The 20,797-nt window shown below is 40.9% G+C and overlaps 1 protein-coding gene across 6 annotated transcripts in view; it reads left to right on the top strand.

The window, feature by feature from the left end:
* INTS4 (integrator complex subunit 4) overlaps positions 1-20,797 on the top strand; it is a 122,451-nt gene that overhangs the window by 93,347 nt on the left and 8,307 nt on the right. For all 6 annotated transcript variants that reach the window (XM_021671820.2, XM_021671817.2, XM_021671821.2 and 3 more), the window contains 7 exons: positions 1,121-1,214; positions 4,953-5,033; positions 6,836-6,966; positions 11,306-11,365; positions 13,703-13,862; positions 14,084-14,227; positions 18,825-18,945. In XM_021671820.2, coding sequence (XP_021527495.2) covers positions 1,121-1,214; positions 4,953-5,033; positions 6,836-6,966; positions 11,306-11,365; positions 13,703-13,862; positions 14,084-14,227; positions 18,825-18,945 — 791 coding nt within the window. The remainder of the gene's footprint in view (positions 1-1,120; positions 1,215-4,952; positions 5,034-6,835; positions 6,967-11,305; positions 11,366-13,702; positions 13,863-14,083; positions 14,228-18,824; positions 18,946-20,797) is intronic.

Genomic DNA, 20,797 nt, shown 5'->3' with positions numbered 1-20,797 from the left:
GTACTAATGAGCACCCTATTACCACTATCCAGAAAACCACCTCGACGTATTTTGCTCCTCTATATAGTTTTTACGTAGTTGCGATCATATACCTTATTAACCATTTTGTATTTTAATGGCTATAAAATATTTACGTAGGCCAGTCTCAGTGGCTCACACCTGTAATCCCAGCACTTTGGGAGGCTGAGGCAGGCAGATCACGAGGTCAGGAGTTTGAGGACAGCCTCACCAACATGGTTAAACCCTGTCTCTACCAAAAATACAAAAATTAGCAGGGCATGGTGGCGTGTGCCTGTAATCCCAGCTACTTGGGAGGCTGAGGCAGGAGAATAGCTTGAACCTGGAAGGCAGAGGTTGCAGTAAGCCAAGACTGAACCACTGCCCTTCAGCCTGGGTGACAGAGCAAGATTCTGTCTCAAGAAAAAAAAAATTACTGGATTGGATGTACTGTGATTTATTCAACAGTTCTTTCGCCATTAATGAGTAGTTACTGAGTTTTTACTGTAATAGTTCCCATAACAATGAGTATTATGGGGCATAGAGCATTTCATTTCTGTTGAATGTTTCTCTTAGTATTACTTTTCAGCATAAAGCTATCAGTCAAACTATTTTACCACAGATGTGGCTTTATAACAGTATGGTTTTGCTTTCCAAAAGGGTTACATCAGCTTAAACTACTATCAAAGTGTGAGTGAACCAATTTTATTATAACCACTCCAGCATTCAGTGTTGTCATTTTAAAATTTATGACCAGTGGCCAGGCATGGTGGCTCATGCCTGTAATCCTAGCACTTTGGGAGGCCAAGGCGGGCAGATCACCTGAGGTCAGGAGTTCGAGACCAGCCTGGCCAATATGGTGAAACCTCATCTCTACTAAAAATACAAAAAATTAGTTGGGCGTGGTGGCAGGTGCCTATAATCCCAGCTACAGGTTGACGCAGGAAAATCACTTGAACGCGAGAGAGGTTGCAGTGAGCGACAGTGCAAGACTCTGTCTCAAAAAAAGAAAAAATTATGACCAGTTTACTAGGTATGGAATGGTAAAATGCTTTTGACATGATCTTTATGTTGGTGGCATTATCCTTATCCTGTGTTTGCCTTGGGGTTTTATTTACCATAGGGATCTGCAAAGACTTGGAGAACTTCAGTCTGAATTGGCAGGAGTAGCTGATTTCTCTGCCACCTACCTTCGCTGTCAACTACTTCTCATCAAGGTTGGTTTGCATCCATTCTGTTTATGATTGTGATGCAAAAAAGCACCTTTGTGGATCCAGCAGTGTGTGAGATCATAAGTTGTAAAACTTATGGTCTTAATGCAGCCACTTGACAATGGAGAAATTATGTATTCTGCAGTGTGATTACATTTGTCTCTAATTAACGAAATATTAACTAATAGGAATTTAAATTTGTAAATTTTGGGAGAATTCTTTTATCATAATATAATTAGAGCAGATTGGATAATCATTTTAGTTAGAATGCCAAGGATTGTAAATGTTTTGTATAATTTGATTAGCAAAGGAATTGTATAAAGTTTTAGACTATTTTCTTAAATGCTCATTTCAAGGCCGGGTGCGGTGGCTCACACCTGTAATCTTAGCACTTTGAGAGGCCAAAGCAGGAGGATTGCTTGAGCCCAAGAGTTTGAGACCACCCTGGGCAACATAATGATACCTTATCTCTACGAGAAAATTAAAAAATAGCTGGGTGTGGTGTTACATTCCTATAATCCCAGCTACTTGGGAGGCTGAATTGGGAGGACTGCTTGAGCCTAGGAGGTCAAGGCTGCAGTGAGATTGCGTTTCAGCCTGGGTGATAGAGCAAGATCCTGTCTTAAAACAAAACAAAAAAAGCTCATTGCACTTCATCATAGTTAAAAGGTTAATTTCATTGCTCTTAAAAGGACCAACTTGCTAGCATTTCATATTCAGTAGTCAGGTATATACAGAATTGGTACCCAAGAATCTATTTAGTTTTGCTGAGTTAGAACAATTAAATGAGTTCAGTATCTTTCAGCTTCTGTAGCAGAATTTTAATATAAATTTTGGCACAGAGTTTAGGAGAGCCCTTTTCACTTGACAAACCTTTATCTTGACCCTAGTTCAAAATATTCTTTGTTTTTAAAGTAATTAATGATATTTGATTAAAGTCAGAATAAATAGGGGAGTCAAAAGTTATTTTCTACTCTGTGAACTTGTGCTAACTGTTATACTTACAGTTGTACAGGTATGCATATTTATGTAAAGGTGGGTATGTATGCTTGGTATTTAAATGGTCCTTGTTAGACTAGATATATTCTTTCTAATGTATATATCTGTGTAATCACCACCACAGGCAAGTCATAGAACATTTTCATCACTCCAAGAAGTTCCTTCATGCCCCTTTGCAAAGTTATTTGGCTTTTCCAAGTATCTGTGAAACCCTAGGAATTCAAGGAGGTCTTGGAAAAGAATCCACTTTTCTATAGTAGCAGAAGATGGGTGAGAAAAGAGAAGCAATTACTCCTAAAAAGAACACTTTTTAGGAGTAATTGTTGGTTATTCAATGACAAGGAGTGACAGTGTAGGTAAGGGTCTCAGAGCCAGAACCCAAAGCAAATGTGTTTAATAACAGGAAAAAAGCCAAATAAATTGTGGCACAGCTACCTAGCAGTATATTCTATAGCCAGTAACGATCTTTACAAAGAATTATACAACAACATGACAAAATACTTAGGGTGTTATGTACTGAAAAGAAGGGGAGCCAATCATAATCCCAAAAGACAGTCCAGAACATCATGCTCCCAAACTGTTGAAATTCCAAAAAATCAAAATCCCTAAAGTCTGAAATCCCAAAAACCACAGCCTGGAAAAGATCGAAATCCCCAAAATACAATTATGGAAAAAATAATTTTAAAAATTTAAAGGCCAGGCGTGGTAGCTCACACCTGTAATCCCAGCACTTTGGGAGGCCGAGGCAGGTGGATCGCGAGGTCAGGAGATCAAGACCATCCTGGCCAACGTGGTGAAACCCCGTCTCTACTAAAAATACAAAAAGATTAGCTGGGCACAGTGGCACACACCTGTAGTCCCAGCTACTTGAGAGGCTGAGTCAGGAGAATTGCTTGAACCCAGAAAGCGGAGATTGCAGTGAGCTGAGATTGCACCCACTGCACTACAGCCTGGGCGACAGTGTGAGACTCTGTCTCAAAAAAAAATAAATGAACAAATAAAATAAAAAATTTAAAGATGTTTATTTATGTTTTTAAAGGGGAATTTATTTGAGAAACATAAAAACACAACAATATATACCACCTTATAAAACAGAAAATAATAACATACATTTTTGCAGACATAAACATTCAGGTTACTAATGACAGTTGGGTGAGCATACGAACCATATTTATAAAGAAATTGGTCATAAGGGGAAAGGCATAAATGCATATTACTATGGTTGTTAATTGTATATACACAGCTTTTTAACTGTGGTCATCTGAAATACTGTACCCAACAACCTTAAGTCTTTTGACGAGATTGATCGAAACCATGATGGGTCACCACTGCATATGCAGTCACCCAAAGAGCTGAGATCTCAAGAAATTTTATCTTTCAGAAATGCAGATGTATGTAAAGGATATCTCTTCATTTATTGAGGAAGTGACAACGTTTTATGTACACACTCAATGCTTATACACAGTCAGTATTGTGATGATACACTTTGATGGAGTCAGATTTCTGATATCCAAGCAGCAGAACCCAGAGAATCCATTTTGCCATTTTGTCTTTTTTTTTTTCTTTGAGACAGAGTCTCACTCTGTCACCCAGGCTGGAGTGCAGTGGCGTGATCTCAGCTCACTACTGTAATCTCTTCTTCAGTTCAAGCGATTCTCCTGTCTCAGCCTCCCAAGTAGCTGGAATGACAGGGGTGCACCACCACACCTGGCTAATTTTTGTATTTTTAGTAGAGACAGGGTTTTGCCCTGTTAGTCAGGCTGGTCTGGAACTCCTGACCTCAGGTGATCAACCCACCTCAGCCTCCCAAAGTGCTGGGATTACAGGCATGAGCCATTTTGCCCTGCCCATTTTGTCTTTTGTATTTGTTCCCTCCTGGCCACTGGCTGATTGGATGGTGCCCGCCAACATTGAGGACAGATAGTCTCCATCTAGTACAGTCAGATTTACACACTAACCTCTGGAAATACCCTCACAGACATACTCTGACTGTGTAAAACAAAATAGTGTTTTACCAGGTTTCTGGTATTCCTTAATCTAGTCAAGTTGATACCTAAAATTAGGTCCATAAGTTCACCCCTTGTCAACTTGGCACTCAAACGTATCTCCTTAAGCCATACTTAATTTCCAAATAAATTACAAGGTAATAGTTATGTAAGAGATGAGGTCATGTGGATGGATAGGTGAGGAGAGAGATGAAAGGTAAGATTGTGGCTCTTAGTGATGTTTCAAATGTAGAGTGATTGAAAGACGGAGAAATCTAGGAATGTTGCCTGATTTCTAGTTGAATATATTTGTAAAGTGTTTGGGGGCAAGTGTTATTCATAACATAATGAGCATGGGGAAAGGAAAAAAGAACCACAGTCAAGGAAGAAGGATCTAGGTGGTTCAGGTTAGCCCAGTGGCTCTGGGAACAAGGAGTGTCTAGAGCCCAGAAGCTGGCTTGCCTGCACATTCTGGTGAAGCCTTCATTGTTCCTGTACTCTGCTTCCAGAAGCACTGATCTGGGACACAGGGCCTTTGGGCTAGAAATTGGATCAAATGGGCAGGAATTCATTTAGCCCAAACCATTGGTCTCATCTCTCTCCATAATAGATGCAGCTTATTGGGTTAAAAGAATAAGATTAATTGAGAAGAAGTCCTGTTCATGGTAGACTTTCAAAGGAAAACAAAAATGTAAATCCCAAATGATATGCCAGTCTTTGTGACCTCTATGTTCTGTTCCCTCCTGATTTGTCTGTGTAGGCCTTGCAGGAAAAGTTGTGGAATGTGGCTGCCCCTTTGTATTTGAAGCAGAGTGATTTGGCCTCAGCAGCAGCAAAACAGGTAAGCTATTCAGACCTTCCTTTCAAATAGGTCTCTGTCCAGGAATTGTCCAGTCCAAGGCAGAGCCAGAGGCCTTCCTATAGCTCTATACCTCTGCGTGGCCTCCCTCATTTTAGGCTATGACAGAAGTTAGTGATATGAGAAGGAGCATAACTGGGGGACACAGCAGTCACTTTGGAGTCAGGGGACCTGGGTCCTAGTCCCAGATCTGCCTTAGATTTGCTGAGTGACATTGAGCAAGTTACTTAACTTCCCTGGATTTTTCCTCTTCTATAAAATATGGCAGTTGGGCCAGGCATGGTGGCTCACGCATGTAATCCCAGCACTTTGGGAGGCTGAGGCGGGCACATTACTTGAGGTGAGGAGTTTGAGACCAGCCTGGCCAACATGGTGAAAACCTGTCTCTACCATCATGAATCTTTTATCTGAAAACATAGCTGAACTCCATTAAGGTTGTTTATATCTTTAGCCTGTACCATCACTTCAGTGCTAAAAGGTCCTTACATTTCTGGGTAGTTCATTAAGCAGGCTTTAAATTTTTTGCCTATAGTTTATTTCTTTTTAACTTTGAGCAATTCCCTTTTGCATCTAAGTATTGAGACTTGGTGATCTCTTGCAGGTCAAGTCGTCCAGATAGGAAGTCTGTAAATGACCCAGGAGGAAGCTAATGATGGTGACAGTGATTGTTTTAGTCCACTAAATGATTTCAAGCCTATTAGCTTAATTACCCCTCATAATAATCTCATTAGATAGGAATGAGTACTAATTCTATTTTAGAGATGAGGCAGTTAAGGCTCTGCAAGGTTAAATTCATAGAGCTATAGGTAATACAATCAGGACTGGAGACCAGATACTCTGATACCCAGAATCTATTTTCTACTACAGTACTGAACTCTTGTTTGATCCAGACTCTCTCTCAGACCTGGTATGTGGCTTATTGTAGAGGAGTAGAATTTAATGACTAGAACCCGGTAATTGAGCCACATGGGAAAGATGGGACCAGAGAGCAATAATTTGGAAGGAAAAGAGGAAAGGAATTACCATTGCTGTATATCACAGATACTGTGATAAGCACGTTGCATGCCCCATTTGATACTTTAAACTTAATCATGTTGGTGCTATTTCTTCCCTGTTTACAGAAAGAGATTAAGACATTCATGTAATTTGTCTTATTGCCAGTTGTAAGAGAGTCTGGAGTCATTTCTCTGACCCCAGATTGTTCACAGAGAGGCAAGCACAGAAGGGAAAGAGAAGCATCATTTTTATGAAAGTAGCTTATTTGGATAGAACTGAGCAAGATCGGGGACTTGATCTGGGGTCATAGACAATGTTTTCTTGCACTTATTTCCTTCCCAAACTCCCTCAGACGAAGCCCACAGAACAGTCTATCAGGATAACTAACATATGGTTAATAGTTCCTGATGTTTAATTCTTGAGGATTTCCTGGGGATTGGGTTTCCATATATAATATATATTAATTTGTTCCCACGGCAGAGTGAGTCTGGTTTAGGGTAACAAGCAGTGCTTTCAGTGCTTTGCAGTTTGCTTAAGTGATTAAATTTTCTTATGTTCACATCATCAACTAAGATGATTTTATTACCAGGTCAGTCTTCTTTATAAATAGGCAAAATAATTTATTCGCTTTTCACAAGGCATACTATACTAATTTCTTTCAACACTTAAAAGCATAGGGATGTAAAATCTCAGTTCAGAGTTTCACCTAAGGTTATTTAACAGAATTCTATGCTGCTCTCAAGTAAGACTGATACTTTTATTGATTATTAATTACCTTTTCTTTATAGATTATGGAAGAGACCTACAAAATGGAGTTCATGTACAGTGGTGTGGAGAATAAGCAGGTGGTGATTATACATCACATGAGGCTACAGGCCAAAGCTTTGCAACTTATAGTAACAGCACGAACTACACGAGGGTAAGACGTGGAGTTGGCCAAAAGATGTGGCATGTTCCTTTCAAAGATGCTTCAAATGCATTCAGACATCACACCAAAGTTAATGATAAGTGCAATGAGATTTAGAAAAGACTAGCTAAGGAATGTGTGATCTACTTTTTTTTCAGATATTACAAATTCTTTTGTTGGATCAGATTTGTTGGAAATCCAATTGTGTCTCTCCCTTGCTGAAAACCCTCTGGTGACTCTCCATTGCATATAGCACAACACAGGACTTTATCTGGCAACAAGGACATTTTGTATCCTCCTACTTGATAGATTTCCTTAAGAATTTAGTGCCAGGGACCACTTTTTCTGTTCTGAAGGGACTAATAATCTTTTTCTCAGGCAGTAAGGATAAATTAGAGGATATACTGGGAAGTCAGACTATTTTATTCAAATCCTGTCTTTTTTACTTACTAGTTGTTTAGTTATGAACAGGTTTTTAGACCTTTCTGTACCTTGTTTCCCTGTACAAAATGAAAATGAAGACAGCATCTATCTTACGGCATTTCTATGAAGAATAAATGAGAGAATACGTGTAAAAACACTTAGCATGGTACTTGATATGTAATAAGAGTTCAGTGTAAGACTGTAAAGCTGTAAGACTTTCAGATAACTGGAACTGCCACATTTCATGGATTTCAAGATGCACATATTATTTTAAGTTCTCTGAAATCAAATATTTTGATGGGGTGCCATAGTGTTTTTTGTTTCTTACTATTTCACAAAATAAAGGTGCATCTTAAGAATGATGGCATCATAGATTTGATACAAAAAAGTACTTAGGTGACTCACTGCCAGCTCGCAGAAATGTCTGATGCTCAGTCCAGTAGCTGTGTCAACAAAAATTGTCATAGAGATGTAAATATGAATGTTTAAACACTGAAGCATACTAGGTCAGAAAGAACATCCTGAAAAATAAAATATTTTTTATAAAGTCACTTATCTTGATAGTGACTTTATAAAGTCAGGGAGTGATTTAATCTTAAAGATATATATAATCATTTAACAAATGTTTAATCCCTACTATGTGCCAGTTATAATTGAAATAAACAAAGGTGTGTGTGATGGCATCTATACTTTTTTTTAAAAAAAGATGATGCCATTGCACTCCAACTTGGGCAACAGAACAGGACTCCATCTCTCAAAAATAATAATAATTTGAAAGTTTGTTTCAGTTGATTATGTTTTTATAATGTAGCTTATAATTTTTATGTTTATAACTATATAATCTTTATAAGGTTATAAATATATAGTCCTTATATATACTTCTTAATTTTTTATATGAAATATTTTTTATTTTTAAAAATAATAGAGACATGGTTTCACTATGTTGCCCAGGCCGGTCTTGAATTCCTGAGCTCAAAGATCCTCCCACCTCAGCTTCCCAAAGTGCTAGGATTACAGGCGTGAGCCATCACTTATAATCTTTATAAGTTTAGCTCCAACTTTGCTACCACTGTTCTTTTTGTATCACAGTTGCCTTTTAAATTCCTTTGCTCTCATATATAAATGGAATTCTTTTCCAATATTTCTGTATTACTATGGTGCCTTTATTTATTTATTTTATTGAGAACTCTCCCAAATCAGAATAGGTTAATAGAGACTCCCTGCTATGTTCCCTTTTAGTATTTAATGTTACAGTTGAATGTCTTATGTGAGTCTTGTTCTCTTCCTACAGCTTTTCGTGCTCAAACCTTTAAAATTTTCTTTCTCTCTTTAATTTCACCAGGATATGTCTAGGTATGTGTGTTCTTTCAATATTCTTGCTGATCTTTGGTAGGAGTTTGAAGTATCAACTGTTTTGAGCTCAGGGATTTTTTTCCTCCATTACTTCTTTACTTACTTCTTCTATACACTAGTCTCTCATACTGGATGTTGGATTTTCTTGATCTATTTTTCCTATACCTTTTCTTTTGTAATTTCATTTTCTTTGTTTTTCTATCGTATATTCTGAGTAAATTCTTTAATATGCTCTTTTAGTTTATCATTTCAGTTTACAATGTTGTTGATTCCACTGTTCATGGATTATTGAGTTTGATTTCATTACATGTTTTATTTCCAAGTGTGCTTCACTACTATTTTTTTCTTTTTTTTTTCCTGCTATATAGTTTCTACTCTTCGCATCTGCTGTTTTTGTAGCAGTTTCTTTGTCAGTGCAGTATGTTTAAATCCTTGTTAACTCTCACCGAGGTTACGGATTAGCATTTTTTTTTTAAGTTTTCTGTGCTTTCTTGCCTTGCCTTACTCTTTCTGAGGACTGCTTGGTCTCCTTTACAGCTCCTGATTGTCATTTATAACACCTAGTCATTTTCCATTGTTTTTGCATACTTACAGCAAAAGTCTAGACTAGTTTAAATTGGTAATTTGTATTCTTCTTTAATGGTTGTTAGCCCCCAGTGAGCCTCCCTTTCATAGCTTTCCTTCCCTCACACCAAAGGAAGAGTAAGTGTTCTTAGTAATAGAGGCATACTTCATGTATATGGCATGTGGGTGAGGATGCCTGCTCTGTTTTGATGTTTGGGGAGTTCCCAAATCTTTTTGTATTTTACTGCCTGGAGTCTCTCCAAGATTATTCTCTATATAATCAGGCAAACAAATGAGGAAATGTCACTGCTTGCCGAAATTGCTTCCCTTTGTACCCCTGCTTGGCTGGAATTCTCCCTTCTAGCCTTCTCACTCCTCGTGGTCTTTGGTGGGTAACCTCACTATGACATTTCACTTCCATTTCTGGTAGAAGATCAGCTAAAAAACTTTCAAGTGCTACTTTCTTTTTTCAGGAAAATAATTCAAATGAATGTTGCTTCCAGAGTAGGTTTCCATTTGCCATCTACCCCAGCCCCATTTTTTGTTCATTCAGCAAATACTTATTGAATGCTGCTTGTGCTAGGAAATATATGATGAAGAATAAAGTCCCTTCTACTCATGGAGACTACATTTTAATAAAAAGACTAAACCTTGACATCATTCTCTTACATATTTGTATTGTATATAAGGAAAGAGTATTTGTTTTCCTCGATGGGAACTTTATTCCTCCAATGAATAATATTGGGAAGTTTCATGGAGAAATTACATACAAGAAATAGGAGGAAAATTTACAAAGGTCAAAACTTAGTAAGTCATATTGACCTAGCATGTTGCCTGTATTATTTAGGTATGCAATAACTTTTTACTGAAATGAAATGTTCTCAAGTACTATGAGGCCAAAGAAATCAAGATAGAGAGGAAGGAACACCATCTGTGTTTGTGGGCAAAGTAGTAACAAAACTTTGTCCCCTCCTGCATAAGAATTTAGTTAACTTTTTAGGTATGTTTCTTAGAGCCCTTATAGTGTCAACATTAATAGGCTATACCACCATGGAAAAAATGATCTCTGAGTAAATTGCATGTAGACCAGAAGGAAATATAAATGGTTTCCAGATGCAGATACAATGGCTATGGGCTTCATTGAGTGCAGTGATTCTTGAAACTGGATAGATCATTTACGGGGTCCCTGGAAGCTATACCTATGGAGTTGTTTCAAGAGGTATTAGCAGGCCAGGTATGGTGGCTCATGCCTGTAATCCCAACACTTTAGGAGGTTGAGGTAGGAGGACTGCTTGAGCCCAGGAGTTTGAGACCAGCCTGGGTAATACAGTGAGACCACCACCTCTACAAAAAATTTTAAGAAGTTTATGTGGGCATAGTGGTGTGTTCTTATAGTCCCAGCTACTCAGGAGGCCAGGATGGGAGTATTGCTTGAGCTCAGGAGGTTGAGGCTGTAGTGAGCCATGATAACACCACTGCAGTCCAGTCTGGGCGACAGAGTGAGACCCTGTCTCTAAACAAACAACAAAAAAAGAGATATTAGCACCTATGGTGCATGAGGCATCTCAGCTAGTATGGTCTCTACACCTACCTGATTTAGAGCTCATCTCCTTGCACATGAGCTGTCAGCACTGGGATTAAAGCTCCCAGATAGCTGTGTGAACTGTTGTAAGGACTCCTGCAGAATGGGAACTTGACACTGTAGTGCCTGCATGCTATGCTTTTCTCCTGTATTCATAGTGAGTCTAGTGCCAAGTGTAGCCTGTGATAGTCTTTGATTTTTAATGTTCTTTGAGCTTAATGGGCACTGCAGTGGTTTAATCAGGTCTTGGGATCCTGATAGGTATTACCCCCAGGTCCATTAGGAGTCCTCTGTTACTTTTAGAGATCATTTTTATAGTATAATATGCCAATTTTCCTTTAATTTAGGCTCAGGTTTCTGGGACTTTTGGTCCTCACTCCTCAGTTTGCAGATTTCACAAGCAAATTATTTTACATTTCTTTTCTACAGACTTGACCCCTTATTTGGGATGTGTGAAAAATTTTTACAGGAAGTGGACTTTTTTCAGAGGTAAGTATTTTATATCTCTTCTGGCTTATTAAATCTTGGTTCCACAGAGAATAGCACTGGCAGGCAATGGGAGCAATCAGAAATCACATTCCTCGGTTTAGCCTGTGCAGCCAAGCTATCATCTCTGGCCATGTGCCCTAATTTGTTTTTTTCCTTAATGTTATAGAAACTTCTTTGAAGTTAGAGCTTCAAAACTAAACCTACCAGGAATCACTTGGCACTTGGCACTTAGCACTTAGCTAGGGCCATAAAAAGACAAGTAATATGAAGAAAACTTGTAAATACGTTTGTTGAAAAAAATCATTAGTCATCTGTTTTTTTCACCACTCTTTGCTTACACTGCTCTTTATTATTACTTTTTATTTTTATTTTTTTTGAGAAGGAGTCTCACTCTGTTGCCCATACTGGAGTGCAGTGGTGTGATCTGGGCTTACTGCAACCTCTGTCTCCTGGGTTCAAGTGATTCTCCTGCCTCAGCCTCCCAAGTAGTTTGGACTACAGGTGCTTGCCACCACCCCCAGCTAATTTTTGTATTTTTAGTATAGACGGGGTTTCATCATGTTGGTCAGGCTGTTCTCGAACTCCTGACTTCAAGTGATCTGCCTGCCTCAGCCTCCCAAAGTGCTGGAATTACAGGCGCAAGCCATTACTGCATCTAACCTCATTATTATTTTTAGAGACAGTGTCTTACTCTGTCACCCAGACTGGAGTGCAGTGGCGAAATCAGAGCTCACTGCACCCTTGAACTCCTGAGCTAAAGCTATCTTCCCACCTCAGACTCCTGAGTAACAGGCATGTGCCACCACGCCTGGGTAATTTTTAATATTTTTTTTTAGAGATGGGGTCTTGCTGTGTTGCTTAGGCTGGTCTTGAACCCCTGGCTTCAAGATATCCTCTTGCCTCTGCCTCCCAAAGTATTGGGATTACAGGTCTGAACCACTGTGCCAGGTCCACACTGTTCTTGCACTTGCATATTTCTCTAAAATATACAAACAATTGTTCTGCAATTCTGCAGGTAAATTTTATCTTGTAGAATACATATATTTTTTCAGAGTTTTATATGGAATGAATTGGTTAAAGCACATGTAGTAGTTGAACGGAAAGCCTGATGAAGAAATAGGAGCCCAGGGAATGACCAGACCTGTGGTATGCTGGCAAAATTGTACTGGGAGAAGACAGAGGATCTTAAAGCACTGATGAAGTCTGTTTCATTTCTTCCACTCATTGTCTCTGCTCTCATGAAGTTCACTGGGGATTTTTTTTTTTTTTCAAATCTGAGGATTTTATGACTCTGTACTTGTCATTTGGGTGATGATGGCTTCTTAAAGGGCTGAGTTGCAGCACTACCTTCACCAGCAGGTAATGCTCTCTAGCAAATGGTACAGTCTAGCTTGGTCTTTTAAAATTCTAGTTTTGAGGCCTGGCACAGTGGCTCACGCCTGTAATCCCAGCACTTTGGGAGGCTGAGGTGGGTAAATCAGGAGGTCAGGAGTTTGAGACTAGCCTGGCCAACATAGTGAAACCCCATCTCCACTAAAAAATGCAAAAAATTAGCTGGGCATGGCGGTGGGCACCTGTAATCCCAGCTACTCAGGAAGCTGAGGCAGGAGAATCACTTGAGGCAGAGGTCGCAGTGAGCCAAGATCGTGCCATTGCATTCCAGCCTGGGCAACAGTGTAAGACTCCGTCTCACAAAAAAAAAAAAAAAGGTCCTAGATTTGAATCTGAAATAAGTTCATGCCTTACTTTTGACTTTAGATTCTTTAAAGTAGAGAGTCTGTTTTTGCACAGTTGGGTTAAAGAGGTTTTTGAGAAGATGATAGCTCTGAATCCCCAAAGTTCTTCGTCTGTTGTTCCTAATTCATCCTTTGAGTTTCTGCACAGATATTGCCTCCTCACTGAGATATCTTTGGTCTATCCCCTTGCACAAGGCAGAAGTTGGATCAGTCTGAGCCAGGAGTAACTTTCTTTTCTGAGCCTTAGTACAGCATCATCCTCCTTGAGTTTCAGTGTTTCTGCCACTTCGTGTTTGTTAAAATAATTAATGAGTCTATAGTATGAAAATAAAAATGCTAATAATGCATAGGATTGCTGGGAGTTAAATAAGATCATGTAAAATACTTAAGAGTATGTCTGGCACATAATGGTTATGAGTAAACAGCGGCCTTTCTTTTGTGATCATGTGACTAAGGCATAATGATAGAGGTCTGTCTTGATCGTAAACTGCAAACTCCTCTCACTTCATCATTCCTTCTGCTTCGTAGTGTGGCTGGGGCCCAGCCTGTGGTGAATGAGTGCATAGTTGAATGAGTAAATTGCTTCTGTTTGTTCCTATAGGTATTTCATCACTGATTTGCCGCACTTGCAGGACAGCTTTGTGGACAAACTTCTTGACCTTATGCCCCGACTCATGACATCCAAACCTGCAGAAGTGGTCAAAATTCTACAGACCATGCTGCGGCAGAGTGCCTTCCTGCATCTCCCACTTCCAGAGCAGGTCCGGGTCTATTTGGCCACTATAGGCCAAATCTGTCCAGACAGTCAAAAATCTTCACCTTGGTGATCTTCTTTGACCAGTGGAGTAACTGGGTTAGGCTCTTCTCTGAGTGGCTCCCACATGCCCACTCATTAGATAAGGAGAGAGAAGATCAAAGATTGTGTTTTCTTGTCCAGGAATGACCTGGCTTTAGAATCATAGTATTTTCTTCTTGCTTACAGATCCACAAAGCCTCAGCCACCATCATCGAGCCAGCAGGCGAGTCAGACAACCCTTTGCGGTTTACATCCGGATTGGTGGTGTCCCTGGATGTTGATGCAACCCTGGAACATGTGCAGGACCCTCAGAACACTGTGAAGGTCCAGGTCTGTCGGGTTTAGGTCCTCTTGGAGCTTTGGTCCTCATGGACCTTGTGTTGAAGTATTTAATGTCAATACTCCTGTAGTCTCTACCTGAAGGACAGAAACTGGGACAGGAGAAGAAATGAGCCTCCGTGGGAAAGAATCTAGGCTTAAATCTCAACTACTGCTGAGGTTGATTTGGAGCAAGTTACTTTAAACTCTGAGTTTCAGATTCTGCAACTGACAAATAGGAGGAGTTGACATTGAGAAGAAATAATGTATTTAAAGCCCCCAGCACCCAGTAAGCGTTCATTAAATGATAAGACTTCTTCTAATCTTACAATGTGATGCTAAGACTGGGTCTTTTGTTGCAGAAAACTAATAAACAAGTTATTTTCAGGCTGTGAGTCAGTCAACTGACAGATAAAATTTATGGTTGGGAAAAGGTGATCACTAGGAAATATTCTTTCCCAAGTTAGATGTAGCAGAGACACTAACAATTCGGACAGTGTAGTTAAGCCCTACAAAGAGTACTACCCCTTCATTCATCCATCCGTCCATTCATTCATCTTCCTTCCATTCATCTGTGCAATTGTGCTTACTCTATTGCACATGCTAAGTGCTGTGGTTGCCAAGGTAAATATGTCACAGTTCTGGTTCTCGGGGTGCCCACAGTTTCATTGAGAGACATACAAATGGGCAGGCAATTATAAAACAGAGTTTGGTGAGTAGACATGCACAGGATAAGTTCGGAGTACTCAATTTGGAGTGTGGTGGAGGCTCAGGAAAGGAAAGGAGAAGGATATAAGGAGGTATTCTGGGCCAAAGGGCTATGAGTCAAAGCAGGGATGCAAGTACTGGCAGGAAGTACAATAAAGGGACAGAAAATTAGTCTGGAGCAGGCAGGGAAGGCTTCCTGGAGGAGGTAAGGATGAATCAGGCCTTGAAGATAATGCTTTTTGGCTATGGTGACAGTAGAGGAATGGGCCTTCTGGCTTCCCAGCAGGAATTATTATAAATTATGAAACCTGCAGAGAACTAGTTCTGAGCTAGCTGTGAAGTCACATTGCAGTATTGTTTTTTTGACATTAGTGGTAGTCCACCTTCACTGTACTTTAGGATTACTCAGAAAGCATTAAGAAAAGGTGAATAGGTCTCAGCCTACATCAATTAAATCAAAATCCTGAGAGTGGGGCCCATGGACACTAGTGTTTATTTTAAGAGCTCATAGGTGATTCTAATATGTAGTCGGTGATGCCAGCAGAACTACTGTGTTATGTTGTCCCTGAAAAAAACTTCATTGACCAATTGAGCATAAAGGAGATTGCAGACAGGTTACTTAAGGGTCGTCTCCTAGACTGTCTCCTAAAAAAACCCCTTCAAAGCACCTCTACCACATGCAGGGCTAAACCTTTTAGATACCTTACAGGTAGAGGGACAGGAAACTCACTGCCCCATTGTGGGACAGGTCCAGTGGTTTGAAAGTGCCATCCAGTCCAGTCAACACACGCTGAATCATCCCTCTGTTTTGGGCACTACTTCAGGTACTGGATAGAGATACAGCAGTAAACATGCCTCAGAGATGACACTGAGATTACATTCTCCATTAAAATACTGTGTGTCTGTTCTTTAAAGCAGGCCCTGCAGAACTCTATTCGCTAACACTTTCGTAAGCCTAATCTAGGTTACTGTATTCTACCTGATGATAATTCATACTGGTCATTTCCTTCCCCTGAGCTACTTGGGGCACAGATTTCTAAGCTCCACTTTTGGAGTAGACAAATGAAAGAAGGCTTCCAGCAACCATTTCACAGAGGAGTCAAGGCCTTTCACCAAGGACAGTTTTGCTGAGAATGGGGGAAGTTTTTTTTTTGAAACAAGGTCTCTGTCTGTTGCCCGGGCTGGAATGCAGTGGCATGGTCAGCTCACTGTCAAACTCCTGTGTCCAGGGGATCCTCCTGCCTCAGCCTCCTGAGTAGCTGGGACTAGAGGTACATACCACCACACCTGGCTAATTTTAATTGTGTGGGGATAGAGTCTCACTTTTTTGTCCAGTCTGGTCTTAAACTCCTGGCTTCAAACAATCCTCCCACCTCACCCCGCAAAGTGTTGGGATTATAGGCATGAGCCACTGATCCTGCTGAGCACAGAAATTATGGCCCCTTTTCATTTGTTTTTTTCCCATGATCGTTGCTATTTCCACCTCTACCCTTCTCTCTCTCTCTCTTTTTGTTTCCTTCTTTCCTTCCTTCCTTCTTTCTTTCTCTTTTCCTTCCTTCCTTCTTTCTTTCGCTTTTCCTTCTTTCCTTCCTTTCTTTCTTTCTCTTTCTTTCCTTCCTTCCTTCCTTCCTTCCTTTCTTTCTTTCTTTCGCTTTTCCTTCCTTCCTTCCTCCCTCCCTCCCTCCCTCCCTCCCTTCCTTCCTTCTTTCTTCCTTTTTGTCTTTCTTTCGTCTTTCTGTCCTTCTTATCTTTGTCTTTTTTTTAGAAACAGAATCTCACTCTGTCACTCAGGCTGGAGTTCAGTGGCAGCGATCTTGGCTCACTGCAACCTCCACCTCAGGTTCAAGTGATTCTCCTGCTTTACCCTCCCAAGTAGCTGGGATTATAGGCACATGCCACAATGCCCAGCTAATTTTTGTATTTTTAGTAGAGAAGGGGTTTCACCATGTTGACCAGGTTGGTCTTGAACTCCTGACCTCAAGTGGTCCACCCGGCTCAGCCTCCCAAAGTGCTGAGATTACAGTTGTGAGGTATTTTTCCCAGCTCTGCCCTTCTTTCTATTAAAAAAAAAAAAAAAGAAACCCAAGCACTTGTCTTTAAAGATAATAAGGATTGGTCGGGCGCGGTGGCTTACGCCTATAATCCCAGCACTTTGGGAGGCCGAGACGGGTGGATCACAAGGTCAAGAGATTGAGACCATCCTGGTCAACATGGTGAAACCCTGTCTCTACTAAAAATACAAAAAATTAGCTGGGCATGGTGGTGCGTGCCTGTAATCCCAGCTACTCAGGAGGCTGAGGCAGGAGAATTGCCTGAACCCAGGAGGCGGAGGTTGCAGTGAGCCAAGATAGCGCCATTGCACTCCAGCCTGGGTAACAAGAGCGAAACTCCGTCTCAAAAAAAAAAAAAAAAAAAGAAAAGAAAGAGATAATAAGGATCAAGAAATGGAGACATCTGCATCTTTCTGCTATAGTAGGCTTGGGAGCTTGGAGCCTAGAACTAGAGTGGGAAGTAGCAGCTTGAAGAAATAAGAGTAGGCTAGGCGCAGTGGCTCATGCCTATAATCATAACACTGAGGTAGGAGGATCACCTGAGGTCAGGAGTTCAAGACCAACCTGACTAACATGGTGAAACTCTATCTCTACTAAAGATACAAAAATAAGCCGGGCATTATGCTGAATGCCTATAATCCCAGCTACTCGGGAGGCTGAGGCAGGAAAATTGCTTGAACCCAGGAGACAGAGGTTGCAGTGAGATGAGATTGCCCCACTGCACTCCAGCTTGGGCGACAGAGCAAGACCCTGTCTCATAAAAGAAAGAAAAAAAGAAATAAGGGAAGGCCGGGCCCAGTTGCTCATGCCAGTAATCCCAACACTTTGGGAGGCTGACATAGGAGGATCACTTGAGGTCAGGAGTTGGACACCAACCTGGGCAACATAGCAAGATCCTGTCTCTACAGAAAAGTTTAAAAAGAAAATTACCTGGCGTGCCTGTAATCCCCACTATTCAGGAGGCTGAGGCAGGAAGATCACTTGTGCCCAGAGTTTGAGGCTTCAGTGAGTTATGATCATACCATTGCACTCCAGCCTGGGTGACAGAGTAAGACCCTGTCTTAAAAAAAAGAAGAGTAGAATCAAGGGGAGGCCCTGTGACCTGAGGAGAGATGAAGGATTATAGGGTAAGTGGGTGGGACATGCCTTCCACAGTTTCAACATTGAAAGACCTGTGTGGTTCCCTACTCTGCCTTCACAAGTATATTTACATAGAGCAGGTGCTGGTCCTAGGATAAGCTTAATTTGTTCCTCTAGTTCCTTTGTACGCTACAGTGTGGTAGGCTCTCTACACAGGGAGCTGGGAGGTCCCCCACGATGCTAAGGAAAGAACTCTCTCGCAGTTTGTGAGACTTCAAGAACTGGCCAATGATTTCAGTGGACTCTTCACTCAGCATTCTCTCTGTAGAAAGAACAGATACATGACTTCCTAGCTGCTTGAAATCTAGTGGAGAGAATGCAGTTGCAAAATAACTCCAAATACCGTTGGTTGGTGATGGATGATGGGCCATGATATGATTCAGCCAGGGAAGGAGTGCTCTTCTGGTGAAGATTCCAGAGAACACTTTTCATAGTCAGAATTAATATTCTTACCTGTCCTTGCGCTTAATAGAAACACTCTGTTCATATTACTTATTCACCATGAATTCAGGAAATGTTTACTGAACACTACTTCTTGCTGGAGCAGGGGAATAGAAATGTCTACAGTGTTGACCTCCCCTCAAGGCGCACTCTTAGGAAAGTTGGTGTCATCTTTCTTGTGTTTTGAGGTTCACAACAGATGTCATCATCTGTTTTGTTAAACACTCCTCTCTCTTCTGCCTCTTTTTCTCATTTCTGTCACCCTTTAGGTCTTATATCCAGATGGCCAGGCTCAGATGATTCACCCCAAGCCTGCAGACTTCCGGAATCCTGGCCCAGGGCGGCACCGACTCATCACTCAGGTTTACCTCTCCCACACTGCTTGGACAGGTAAGGAGTCAGGGCCAGAGTGGGCAGGAAAATACGCTGCTAGAGATCACAGCTACCCTTAAGTGCTTGGTTTTTAAAGTTTGAAAAAAATACATGGATCAGGCCTACTAAGAATTGGACTTGATTCCTCAATGAGTTTATAAGCTCAAACTGGGAATATTTGGGCTAATTTGCTACAGTGCTTTGATTGCATGCATGAGCGATAAGATTCTGTTAGAAGATACACAGGCAGTTCTGATAGAATGGAGTCTCATGGAAAGGGCCCTGGTCTGGACACCAGGAGACTATATTCTTATCCTAACTCTGCCACTGACTTGCTTTGTTACCTTGGACAAGTCTCTCCCTTTCTTTTTCCTCACCTTCAAAATTACAATGATGATTCTCAATCTACAAATTAGTTGTAAGGATTAAAAAGAATTTTTTTTTCATTCTCCAACTTACATGTCTGAATTGTGAGGATTTTTAATCCATAAGAATAAAATGGGAGAATACAAGTGCAAAGGAGATTACATTTCAAGCCTGTAAACCTGCTTTAGAAAACTTAAAAAGAGCTCAGTCTGCAGAACCTAGAAAAGGGGGCAGAATTGGCCTCAGTGGTGTTTCCCAAATAATTGAAGATGATCCAGGAGCACTGTTGTTACTGGAGGTGTTTAGTGTCACCAAATTTGTTTTATTTTAGAGATAGGGACTAGCTTTTGGAATTTTATTTCTCTCTGTGTTTTTAAACACAGAATTATAAGGCCATTATTATTATTATTATTATTTTATTATTATTATTATTTTTTTAGACTGAGTCTTGCTCTTCCCCAGGCTGAAGTGCAGTGGTACGATCTCAGCTCATTGCAACCTCTGCCTCCTGGGTTCAGGTGATTATCCTGCTTCAGCCTCCTGAGTAGCGGGGATTACAGGCCCTCACCACCACACCTGGCTAATTTGGCCAGGCTGGTCTTGAACTCCTGACCTCAAGTGATCCACCCATCTTGGCCTCCCAAAGTGCTGGGGTTACAGGCATGAGCCACTGTGCCTGGTCTATAAGGCCATTATTAGTGGTTTCCCCTGTCAGGGTGTTAGATGGGTACTGATGACTTTATAAAGTTGTTGGATATTAGGGCAGCCCCTTTCAGGTTCTAGTGGCGCTAGGCCTAGTGGGTGTAGTTGAGGGAGCATCTGGCAGTTCTGCTACCCAGGATGTGCTTCCCTGAGCATTCCTCATGTTTTGCACTATTTGCCAAACTACTGGCCCCACAGAAAAGTAGATTCCTTATTCTAATATCTTCTGAGGAAGGGATCCTGGATATGGAGAAGAAAATGCTGTGGGACGGCACTGTTTTGGGAGGGACAAGGCTCAGGGAAGCAAATTATGGTATGCTATAGCTCAAAAGAATGTGGAAGGTCTTCAGAGGGTACTGACTTGTCCCTGGTCACACAAGTCACCGTCAAGGCCAGAGCTAGAACTCAGGTGATCTGCCCCCATGCTCAGAGTTCTTTCTCCTAGGTCCCATTTGCTCTTAAGGTATATTAGTTCATGGCAGACTTCCTTGTCTGCCAGGCTATCCTGAGCCTGAAGAATTTTAACTTATTCAAGATCATAGCTGGGTATGGTGGCTTGTATCTATAATCTTTGGGAGGCTGAGATGGGAGAATTATTTGAGTCCAAGAGTTTGAGACCAGTGTGAGTAATATAGGGAAACCCTTTCTCTATAATATATATAAAAAAGTTAACTGGGCATGGTGGCATGGACACAGGAGGCTGAGGCAGGAGAATTGCTCGAGTCTGGGGGGTGGTCAAGGCTCCAGGGAGTCCTGATCACACCACTACACTCCAGCCTGGGTAACAGAGTGAGACCCTGAC

This window comes from Aotus nancymaae, unplaced genomic scaffold (assembly GCF_030222135.1).
Source record: "Aotus nancymaae isolate 86718 unplaced genomic scaffold, 86718_ANA_hifiasm-v0.15.2.pri h1tg000059l, whole genome shotgun sequence".
NCBI lineage: Eukaryota > Metazoa > Chordata > Mammalia > Primates > Aotidae > Aotus > Aotus nancymaae.
This window is presented reverse-complemented; position numbering and strand designations above follow the sequence as displayed.